The sequence below is a fragment of the Coptis chinensis genome, chromosome 2 (assembly GCF_015680905.1).
Source record: "Coptis chinensis isolate HL-2020 chromosome 2, ASM1568090v1, whole genome shotgun sequence".
NCBI lineage: Eukaryota > Viridiplantae > Streptophyta > Magnoliopsida > Ranunculales > Ranunculaceae > Coptis > Coptis chinensis.
Genome location: NC_141457.1, coordinates 50,187,555 through 50,198,748, shown reverse-complemented (window position 1 = coordinate 50,198,748; position 11,194 = coordinate 50,187,555). Strand labels below are relative to the sequence as shown.

General features: G+C 39.1%; 1 protein-coding gene and 1 pseudogene across 2 annotated transcripts; one reads left to right on the top strand and one right to left on the bottom strand.

The window, feature by feature from the left end:
• Positions 1-360: 360 nt before the first annotated feature.
• Positions 361-717, bottom strand: LOC147516409 (uncharacterized). The gene has a single exon (XM_086593266.1). The coding sequence runs from the start codon at positions 715-717 to the stop codon at positions 361-363; it is 357 nt and encodes a 118-aa protein (XP_086449392.1).
• Positions 718-5,678: 4,961 nt separating this feature from the next.
• Positions 5,679-7,610, top strand: LOC147516408 (transcription initiation factor TFIID subunit 7 pseudogene; annotated as a pseudogene). The gene is made up of 4 exons (XR_015213027.1): positions 5,679-5,819; positions 6,409-6,855; positions 7,355-7,425; positions 7,546-7,610. The product of XR_015213027.1 is annotated as a transcription initiation factor TFIID subunit 7 pseudogene (transcript).
• Positions 7,611-11,194: the final 3,584 nt, after the last annotated feature.

Here is an 11,194-nt window from a genome sequence, read left to right as displayed (position 1 = left end):
GCCGTGAAGCCTGGTGGGGCAACTCAATTTGCCCCTAAGTTAGATTTTCTCAAATTTTCTTTTTCGATACATTTGAAGGAAGTGCGTTCTTTATTCATCGACATAATAATCATTAACATAAAACATCATTTCTCTTTTCATATAGCTTTAACTACGATACTCCGTGTTTAAAAGACTAGATAAAAGACTCTACTCATGGAACTTTTTCAACAGTCTAATGTTCCACTGCTTCTCTATCTTGTCTCTTGTCGCGGTCTGCAATCCGTACGTTCCAGAATTACCCTTCTCCCTAATGACATAGGGTCCCTCCCAGTTTGGACCTAACTTTCCTTCATTTTCCTTCTTGGTGGCCGGGGTAACTCATCTCAGTATGTAGTCACCCACCTTGAAAGATCGTGGTTTCACACGTTTATTATACTGTCTCTGTAAGGTTCTATGGTATTCTTCCAACCGAATGCGGGCTATTTCTCTTCTTTCTTCAATGAGATGCAAATTAGTAGCTAATATCCTCTCATTCACTCCGATTTCCACAACCTGGGTCTTAGTCGTGGACATTATCATCTCCACTGGTATGACGGCTTCTACTTCATATGCCATTGCGAATGGTGATTCCTTAGTGGATGTCCACGGTGTGGTACGATAAGCCCATAACACGTGATTCAACTCGTCCGCCCACGCGCCTTTTCGCTCCTCTAATTTTCTCTTTAAATTATCCATTATGATTTTGTTCGATGCCTCAACTTGTCCATTCCCCTCAGGATTGTAGGGGGCTGAGAACCCCTGCTTCACCCTAAACGCCTGAAGAAACTCTCGCACTTTTCCCCCCAGTAAACTGAGTTACATTATCCGTGATGGTCGTATGTGGTAGCCCAAACCTACAGATGATATTCTCCCATAAGAACTTTTTCACGTTCTCTTCCTTAACTTGTTGCAAAGCCACACCCTCTACCCATTTGGTAAAATAATCAGTAGCGGCCAACATAAATCTCCTTTTTCCGCTAGCCATGGGTAGAGGCCCTACAATATCCAGTCCCCACATGGCGAACGGCCAAGGGCTGAACACATTATGCAAGGGCTCAGCTGGTGAATGTATGAACGGTGCAAAACTTTGGCATTTCTCACATTTCTTGGCATACTCTGTGGCATCTCTCTTCATATGGGGCCAGAAATACCCCTGTGATATCAACCTATGGGCAGTTGTTCGCCCTGCAGAATGACTCCCGCAATCTCTTTCGTGAACCTTAGCCAGAACTTCTTGCGCTTGCCGTGGACCTATACATTTTAGCAATGGTCCGCTGAAATTTCTCCTATATAGGTCAACCTCCAGCATTGTGTACCTCTGACTCAGCTGTTCCATTCTTCGCCTCTCCTATTTATTCTCTATCTCTACTCCCCTCAAGAAAGCCTTTATCGGTTCCATCCAACCCTAATCCCTCTCGGTGGTGAGCCAAACCTCACCCTCATCTAATGTACTTGGCTTGCTCAAAACCCTAACTTTAATAGACTGACCCTCTGAACCAGGAAGAACCGCCGCCACATAAGCCAAAGCATCGACGTGTCTATTCTCTCCACGGCCTAGGTGGGCAAACTTTATTTTGTCAAACTTGCTTGCCTTTCGCTGTAGGACCTCAAGGTATCTCGCCATCTTGGGGCAGCGAGCCGCAAACCCTCCATTCACCTGACAAACTACCAAATTGGAATCTGAGAAAACATACAACTCATTCACCCCCAGATCTTTGGCTAAGTCTAATCCAGCTATCACAGCTTCATATTCAGACTCATTATATGAAGCCGGGAACCCCAGTTTCATAGATAGCTCAAGGTGATTATTCTCAGGAGTCACTAACATGACCTCAATACCATTTCCTGTATCAGTAGCAGAACCATCCGCGAAAACTCTCCACCTATTCCGAATATCCCAAGGATCCAAAGGATCGCCACTGACCTCCCCTTCAGATTCCATTACCATTTCCTCTCCCCAAGTGGGGTCCTCTGTCGGAAATTCAACCAGAAACTCCGCCATGGCTTGTGCCTTTTCTGCCATCCTGATTTGGTATGTAATCTCATAAGAACTAAGTAATACCGCCCATTTCAGCATCCTACCTGACTTCTCGGCCTTCAACGCTTGCTTGAGAGGCAAATTTGTTACTACCACCACAGAATGAGCTTCGAAGTAAGGCTTCAACTTAAGAGCTGAAAATATCAAGGCCAAAGCATACTTTTCAATCCTACTGTACCGGGTCCCTGCGTCCAGTAGGGTTTTTCTTTGAAAGTAAACTGGCTTTTCTATCTTGTTGATCACCCTCACTAGAACGGAACTTATCGCGTACTCGCTAACACCCAGATACAAATGCAACTTTTCTCCCTGCTCCGGCCATGATAGCAAGGGTGCCTTCCCTAGGTAATCTTTCAACTCTTGAAAGGCTCCTTCACATTCCACGGTCCAATGGAAATCAGGGGTTTTTCTCAGCAAGCGATATAGAAGCCGACATTTGTCCGACGACTTGAAAATAAATCTATTAAGTGCCACGACTCTCCCAGCCAGTCTTTGTACTTCCTTCACATTCTGTGGAGACGACATTTCAATCAACGATCGAATCTGCTCTGGATTCGCCTCTATTCTGTGGTGGGTAACTATGTAGCCCAGAAACTTTCCTGAAGTTACCCTAAATGTGCATTTCTCGGGATTGAGTTTCAGCTTATGCTTGCACAGTATGCCAAAAGTCTCATGGATGCCTTCTAAGTGTTCCTTTTCCGACATGCTTTTTTCCACCATGTCGTCAATGTATATTTCGATCCCCTTTCGAATCTTGCCTTCGAACATCTTTTCTTCCAACCGCTAAAAGGTAGCTCCCACATTTTTTAAGCCGAAGGGCATCCTGGTATAACAATAGGTACCACCCTCCACCACAAAGGTGGTTTTCTCCTGATTTGGCCAGAACATCGTGACCTGATTGTATCCCATCGATGCATCCATGAAGGAGAACACTTTGAATCCTGCCATTCTATCTACTAACTCATCCACCCGAGGCATAGGGTAACAATCTTTCGGGCATTCCTTGTTAACGTCTGTGAAGTCAACTCACATTCTAACCTTGCCGTTCTTTTTTGGTATTGCGACCACATTCGACAACCATTTTATAAACTCTACTTCCCTTATTATCCCCGTCCCCTTCAGTCGTATAACCTCTTTGCGAATCCCCTCAGCGTATTTGGGCCTTATGCTTCTCATCTTTTGTCTTACTGGCTTAACATCTTCATTCATATGCAAATGATGACAGGCGTACTCTGGGTCTAAACCCGTGATATCCTCAATGACCCATGCAAATATATCGGTACTGTTTGTCAAAAACTGCACCAGCTTACACTTCCATTCCTCTGGCAAGTAAGCTCCAACCGATGTAAACTTTTCCTCATCTCCAACCCCAAGGTTCACTACTTCCAACTCATCCAAAGTTTTCGGTCCCAGCAGAGGCTCGTACACTTCTGTTTCCATTGCCTCTTGTAATTGCTATGCTGATCCTGGTTCGTGTGACGACCCCTCCCCTTTTGTTCCGCGGACCATACTCTTTATAGTAACCTAATGGATGTTCTGCGCTGCCACTTGATCCCCCCTTATCTCGTATGTCCCCCCATTAGTATGGAAGCGGATCACTTGGTAAAATGTCGACGGAATGGCCTTCATTTCGTGGATCCATTTTCTCCCTAGGATGGCATTATACTGGGAACTAGAGTCCACCACCATAAACCTGGTGAATATCGTTGTCGGACCTGCTGTAACTGGTAGCATCAATTCCCCCATGGGTTCTGTCATACTACCGTTAAATTCATACAGATTGGTTTGAGAAGCTTTTAACTGATCTCTATTGATATTCATCTCCTCCATGGCCCCCTTAAATAACAAGTCCACTGAACTTCCGTAGTCTATCAACACTCTCTTTACCATATAATTTCCCATCACTATAGTAATTACCAATGCATCCTCATGCGGAGAAATTACTGACTCTAAGTCTTTTGGGGTGAATATTATGCTTTCCTCACCCATCGCGGAACCGCGAGCTAACCGCGGTATGCTCACCACCTCATTCACCTATTGTAAACTCACTGTCTTTCTTATCTTTTCTCTGTGTGCATTTCTTCCCAAGGTTTCTCAACTAAAAATGACATTGATGGTACCTAAAATTCTAGCCAGAGCTGGCACTCTCTCGGCTTGGCAAACCTCCGTGACAAATTCCCTGAGCATCCCCTTTTCAATCATTCTCTCCACTAACCACTTCAAGGCATAACATTCATTAGTGGCATGATTCCTGATTTGATGATATGCATAGAATGGTTTCCCTTCTACCTCCACAGGTGTACTCCGCGGACCCTTAAAGTACTATTGCCCCTTAATTAGAGGCAAGATTTCCTCTAAGGGCCTATTGAGCGGAGTCTGTTCGATTTCGCGGTATGGCTTCCTCTCTCGGATATCCTTTCTGCCGTGATCTCCCATCCTCTCTAGGCCTCGGCTCTCCCCTCTGTACGCTCCTTTCTCTCTTTCTTCTATCCTACTTTTCCCTTTCGATCATCTCTGTCGACAGCCTGCACTGCCTTCCCTGATCTCTTCTGTTCCTTCGCATTCCTCTGCATTATATCCTCGTATCGTATGTATTTTTCTACCTTTGGATATAGAGCATGCAAAGAAGAAAAAAATTATTCTACAAGGGTTAGAAGGATGTCGTGGTGCACAGCTTGACAAGGTCACCATAGCTTCAAACTTTCTGAGTGCTATAAGGATTCTACAAAGAAAAGAGAGGGCACCTTGGCATTGTCAGAATGTGGCAAATGTTATCCTTCACCTAGTTACTAGTTTTACTAGTGTAGACTTCTCTTATGTTTTTCGGAAAACAAATAGTGTAGCAAACCATCTTGCAGGTTTGGAATTTTGTAATGGGTGTTTTTTATTTTGTACCTCCTCTGAGTTCAGTGCTATCATGTTATGTTGAGGAGGACAAAATAGAAAAGGTTTATATTCAATCTTAATACAGGTTAGGGTCAGCCAAAACCCAAAATTTTATTCAGAAAAAAAAAACAAAAAAATAAAAATAAAATAAAAAAAAACCAATTGTAAACGAACATACATTAATCCATAGTTTCTTATTATCAAAATGGCGAAGGATAACTCTAACTCATTACCCTTTCACTAATCCCAATGTGTTTTACACAATTATAGGGCATGTGTGTATATATAGAGAAAAACGAGGGAGAGGAATGTTTCCTAATTGAGGCCACGATTCTAATTTTCCATAAAATTTGACTATAATTGGAAATACTTCTAATTGGCCAAAAATATTTATATAGATGAGTACTTCATCCTATAAAGCTTATCCTACCTATATTAATATCCCTTTCTCCCATGATGCTCATATAGAGCCACATAAGTAAATTTTTTAAAAGAACCCATGTTTTGAAAATATTTACTTTCTGTTTTACTTAAATACCCCTGAAATTGGTCTACTTTGTAATTTTATAGAAGTATATTCGGTCTTTTCAGTTCTTATGAAAAACAAAAACCAAACATACGCTTTTATTTGAATGTACGTCAGGGGTAAATAAGTAATTAACAACTAAAAAATAGAATGATATGATCTTCTTCAAACCTAACGGAAAAAAAATCAAAAGCAAAACAAGAAAAAAAAACCCCCTCACCCCGCCGGTACACCATTGATCAATTTTTTTCCTCTTTCTCAATCTTCAAAGTGAGGAAAGAAAGAATCGAAAATGATAAGGGCATGTGTTTATCAGTAACATACTCAAGTTTGAAGCTAGCTAAAACAAAGGTAATGATCTTCCCTCATCTTCTTTAAATCATGGACCAAAATATCGCCGATATATCCGATATATCGCCGATATATATCGGTATTTTGGTACACCGACATCGATATTTCCGACATATATCCACCGAATATAGAATTCTTTTTTTCCCGATATATATCGGAATTTCCGATATGAAACTTTATATCGCCGATATAATCGATATTTCCGATATAATCGATATATATCGGTTGACTTTTTGACCATTTTAAAATATAAATCCGATATTTCCAATATATTTCCGATATATATCCGATATTTCCGATATTATATTTTCGATATATCCAATATTTCCGATATTTTAAATAGTTTGGACTGGTTACTAAAAAAATGGATATATCCGAAATATCCGATATATCCGATATATATCGGTTTTTGGGTACACCGATATATTCATCGATATCGATATTTTGGGCCTTGCTTTAAATACACCTTGGTTTGCTACTGCAAGGGTTGCGATTCCATTTCTAAATCAAAGGGGAAAAGTGTTTTGTTATCGATTAAAGTTAGGATTTGTATCAAAATCAAATCGTTGGTCGCACTCTCTTCTAATAGGATTTTATTGCCTGAAACATAATGGAAGAACAGTTTATACTGAGAGTGCCACCTTCCGTCACCGAAAGGATTGATGTCCTTCTAAGTGAGAACGCTTCGTCTTCGGAAGACAAGTCACTGGATTTATCCTTTTCTGAGGATGGAAGAACTGGGACATTTGTCATTGGTAATGACCAATTTCCTGCTTCTCTCTTGGATATTCCTGGCATTGTGGAGTCATACAAAACTTATGATGATAATGTGCTAATCAAAACTGTAGATATTGGTCAAATAATAATGGTAAAAGAAGATGGTGGTAATGGTCTAGATGGAATAGAGTACAGGCATGGTCTTACCCTCCAATGAGGGATGCTTTCGAAGGAGAAGGTTTCACAGGAACCTGATCTTAATCCTGAAGTTAGTTCAGCGGGTTGAGAAAGATCCGGTGAATATTATGGCTGGTGGAACACGCCGCTTATGGCTCGACAAAGGGAAGTTGTTAGATGCACCGCATAAAATCATCCATGCCTTTATCAAGCCGCAAGTCGTCAACGGAACTCCGTCCGTTGGCCCACATGGAATGAACTGTATCCGAAAATCGAGGAAGATGGTTAGAAGTACAGAGTAAAAGTCCCGATGTCATTGCGATTCTTTGTAGAGAGCACTCGAGTTCTCATGATGAGCTAAAGGATGATTATCCGCGAAGTCCGATGTCGGTTTTGGTTGATCAGAATTGGATGAAGTGGTCAATGCACATCCAAAAAAGAACAAGTCAGCTAGGGTTTATAAAGAATCGAGTAAGATAAATTCCCACCCTGAAGAAAGGTTTATGTAACAAAATATCGAAGGTCCTTATATAATTTTGAGTTTAGCTAGATGCTATATTGATTCTAAACTGAGGAGTCACTCAAGTTTTTTGTCTTTGTACATATAAGTCTGTCCTTATGCGCCATATGTTAACATGTCTCATGCAGAATGTGGATGTTGAAGTGGTTGAACAAGAGATGGATGGAAGTGCACGTAACACACAGGAAAAAGGTGAGTGTATGAATAGACGTTCTTAACAGTTAGTGCATTTGGCTGTTCTTATTAAAAAAAAGTTAGGATTTGTGTTGAAAGTTAGCAAGAAGTGTAATATTTTCGATGGATTGGTTTCAGGGATTCATAAGGAGCTTCAAGAGGGGAAATATTGTGCTGAAATGGAGATTTGGAAGTTGAACTGAGAGAAAAAAAAATTACATATTTTTTTTATATGCCATGTATGAGTGTATGAATAGACGTTCTTAACAGTTAGTGCATTTGGCTGTTCTTATAAAAAAAAAGTTAGGATTTGTGTTGAAAATTAGCAAGAAGTGTAATATTTTTGATGGATTGGTTTCGGGGATTCATGAAGAGCTTCAAGAGGGGAAATATTGTGATGAAATGGAGATTTGGAAGTTGGACTGATAGAAAAAAAAAATTGTAGACTTTTTAACTGAATTAATTTGATTGTTGATAAGCATCCAAAACTGTAATATGAAACCCCATTGAGATATATAAATTTGGTTAATTATGTGTTTAATAATCATGAAATAAATATATTTTCGTACTTTTGCAGGTATTCACAGTAAACATGAAAATATTGGTTAAACCTGCGTTAAAGCACGGGAAACGACGTATATATGAATTCTTTCAAATCAGCCATGTAAAGCCCAACAAATCCGCACAGAAGCATCAAACTTCCGAAGCTCCTACCTCTTGAACCAGGATTCCGAATGCGACAAGTGAGCTGCTCAGACAATCATAGCGATGAACTCTACGCATAGGCGGGAAGTTGTAAAATTGCCAAAAGACCGAATCGCCATCGGATCTGCACGCGGACCCACTATACGCCGCAAGATTTGATGAGTCATCAATCATGGAGCATGTCAAGACAAAAATGCCAAATTATTGGTGCAAAGTTGACACCTTGCATGTAATTAATTAGATTAGGTGTTAATAGTGAAAAAAAGAGGCAAGGTGTCACTTTGTTTTAATGTGGTGGATAAAAATGAAGTAAATGTGGTTTAGTGTTTCACGTGGGAGGAAATGAGATTTCTCTCAAATGGAAAGAAAACAAAACAAGGGGGGGACAATCCATTTACTCCCTTGACTTCTTTTCCTTTACCATGTATTATTTTAGTTCCTTAGCTTTAGTATTTTTTTAGTTTTTGGTTTTGGAAAAAAAAGCTTGTAATAGTTTTAATGGAGGAAACCTTGTGTTCCTCTTGAAAAATTCTCACTTCTTCATGTAAGTGAGTTTATAAATAGATAGTTTCTTCTTTTTGTTCTCTCTCTCTCTCTCTCTCTCTCCTTTTACATTCCACACTTGTTTTAGTTTTAGCCCAAGGATCATGAGCTAAACCTTCCCTTTGTGGGGAGTTAATAACACTCATGTGAGGGAAAAGTCTTGTTATTTGGTTTAGTAGGTGTTTAGGAAGAACAACTAGGCCAACATCCTATCCCAAAATGATAGTTGGTGTAGAGTCTAGTTAGGGATCAAGTGATGAGCTTAGAGATCGCTTGGTTCCACATGCTAGCATGTATGAGCTTAGAGATGAGTAATATTTGTTAGGGATCAAGTTTTCTTTTAGTAGAACTTGTCTATGAGTTATAGGAAGATTTTAATGCACTTATAAAAATCAAATAACAAAAGTAATCTTCACATGAGGAGAATTAACTCTCTGCTTTTGTTTTAGTAAAATTTTATTGTGTCTTAGTTGCATGATTTCGTAACTTAATGTTTTTAATTTTTGTGTAGTAAAGAAACCAAATATTTAGTATTAATATAATCATATTTAAACTTACTCACTAGTTCCCTAAAAGAGTAAAAACCAAGTTGTAAGTGGTCATAGAATTTCGGTTGGTTCGAATCCTTACTCCAAACTATATGAACATGAAGATCGTGAGTAAGGAAAATCTTTGAATTCGCATTTTCGCCAAAGAAGAGATTCAAATCTCTAACAAAGCAAAAGGCAAAAATTTGAATATCAAAATGGTGCCGCTACCATTCTAAAGACTAAGGGCTTGTGCTACAGACTGGAAATTGCTCCAAGGGGAACCCCCACTCTTATCCTTCTTTCCTTTTCGTTTCTTTTTTACATTTTTGTTTTATTTTCATTATTTTTGTCTCGCAAAAGACCTGACCTCTCTCGAATTTTTTGTTATACTTCTAGGGACAAAAAGTTAGGACCGGGAAAGTAAACTACACAAGATTCTAAGGTTGCTGTGAAAATTTGAACTCATTGTGGCATAATCGACACGCGTGCACGGTACTGGACTCACGTCCGTAGGTGTAACCCGCGTCCACGGGTGTATTTTCTCTTTTGCTGCTCATGTTCTACCTCCAGCATCCACTGATAAATCCTGATCCATATCCAGGCCTAACTCTCTAGAACTGTGAAAAAAAATTCGAATATCTTCTGGGATTAATTACGTCGACGGATTGAAACGTCTGTTTCATTTCTTTGGTGGACTTGCGGGAAGCAACAGGTTCCAAATTTTTACTGTTTTTGCATGAATGTCATGTACGTAGTTATTATGTGATAGTTTATGGATTATTATTTATGTGTTAGCCTACAAATATGCATGAATCATGTTCATATACCTGTAAATATTTATATACGATTAACTGGGCATGAATTACATCTTAATGTATATATACATATAAATGGTACTATTTTGCATGGTTATCTGTCTTTCTACGTATAAGTGTCTATTGTTGCATGTTTAGTATTTCTCTACGTATAAGTACACGACTTGTATAATACTTCAATTTTGTCAAGAAAGAGGAGAATATTCCAACGAGAGTTAAAATCTGAGTTAGGTAAGTTGTTTCTAAACCCTACGGGGTGAAGCTGCTCTTTATATGACACTCGCAATCTCAATAAGTATTGCCGAAATCGATTTATTATGCAATACAAGAGTCGTATTTTAGTTTATGTATAATACGTTGCATATTTAGTTTTAGCATTGTCGTATTTATATGCGTACGTATACTATATTCACATGCTACTGTATTTAGATACGTATGAGTAATTCAAATTTGCTTGTTACTGTTGATATACGTCTACATAATATCGATCTACAAATTAGCTGTATATATCATTATTCGATGTATATTTGCACATGCGTTATGGAAGTATTTATCGATGATACAACCTTGCCTATTCGTATAGCTATACGTATGAGTAGAGTATCTTCACATGCTACTGCATCTAGTATCGTATGAGTAGATCGTATTTGCATGCTTGTAATTTCACCCTTGCATAAATCTTAAAAAATAATAATAATAATAATAATTAAGAACGACCTTGCATAAATTTTAATTCCATAAATCTTAATCATATTCCAACGGTGTCTAGGAAACTTGAAAGATTGAGGTTACTTAATTAGAACCGTGCTTGGACGGAAAACTTCCCTCATATCTCTCTTGTAACCTGGCCGTTGGTTTATACACACGTATTCCTCGCTTCACTGCTACATTAGCAGCAGCTTAGGCCTACGTTGTTCAACTCCAAAATCTTTAAGAGAATCATAAAATTCAATTAATAATAACTTCCTTCTGTCAATTAGATCTAATTTTATGCTTGCATGAGATTAAGATCTAGTTCCACTAAAGAATTTGAACATACCTATCGTCGAAAAAAATATGATAAGCAACTGCGTAAGTTCTCACCTAAAAATTGTTCTCCTTCTGTTAATTATCTTCATCAAGTTCCTTTGTCGCCATTAACTTCTGCAGTTATGGTTGACGATCCTCCACTAGCTGAGAAGCCCCTGTCGGACT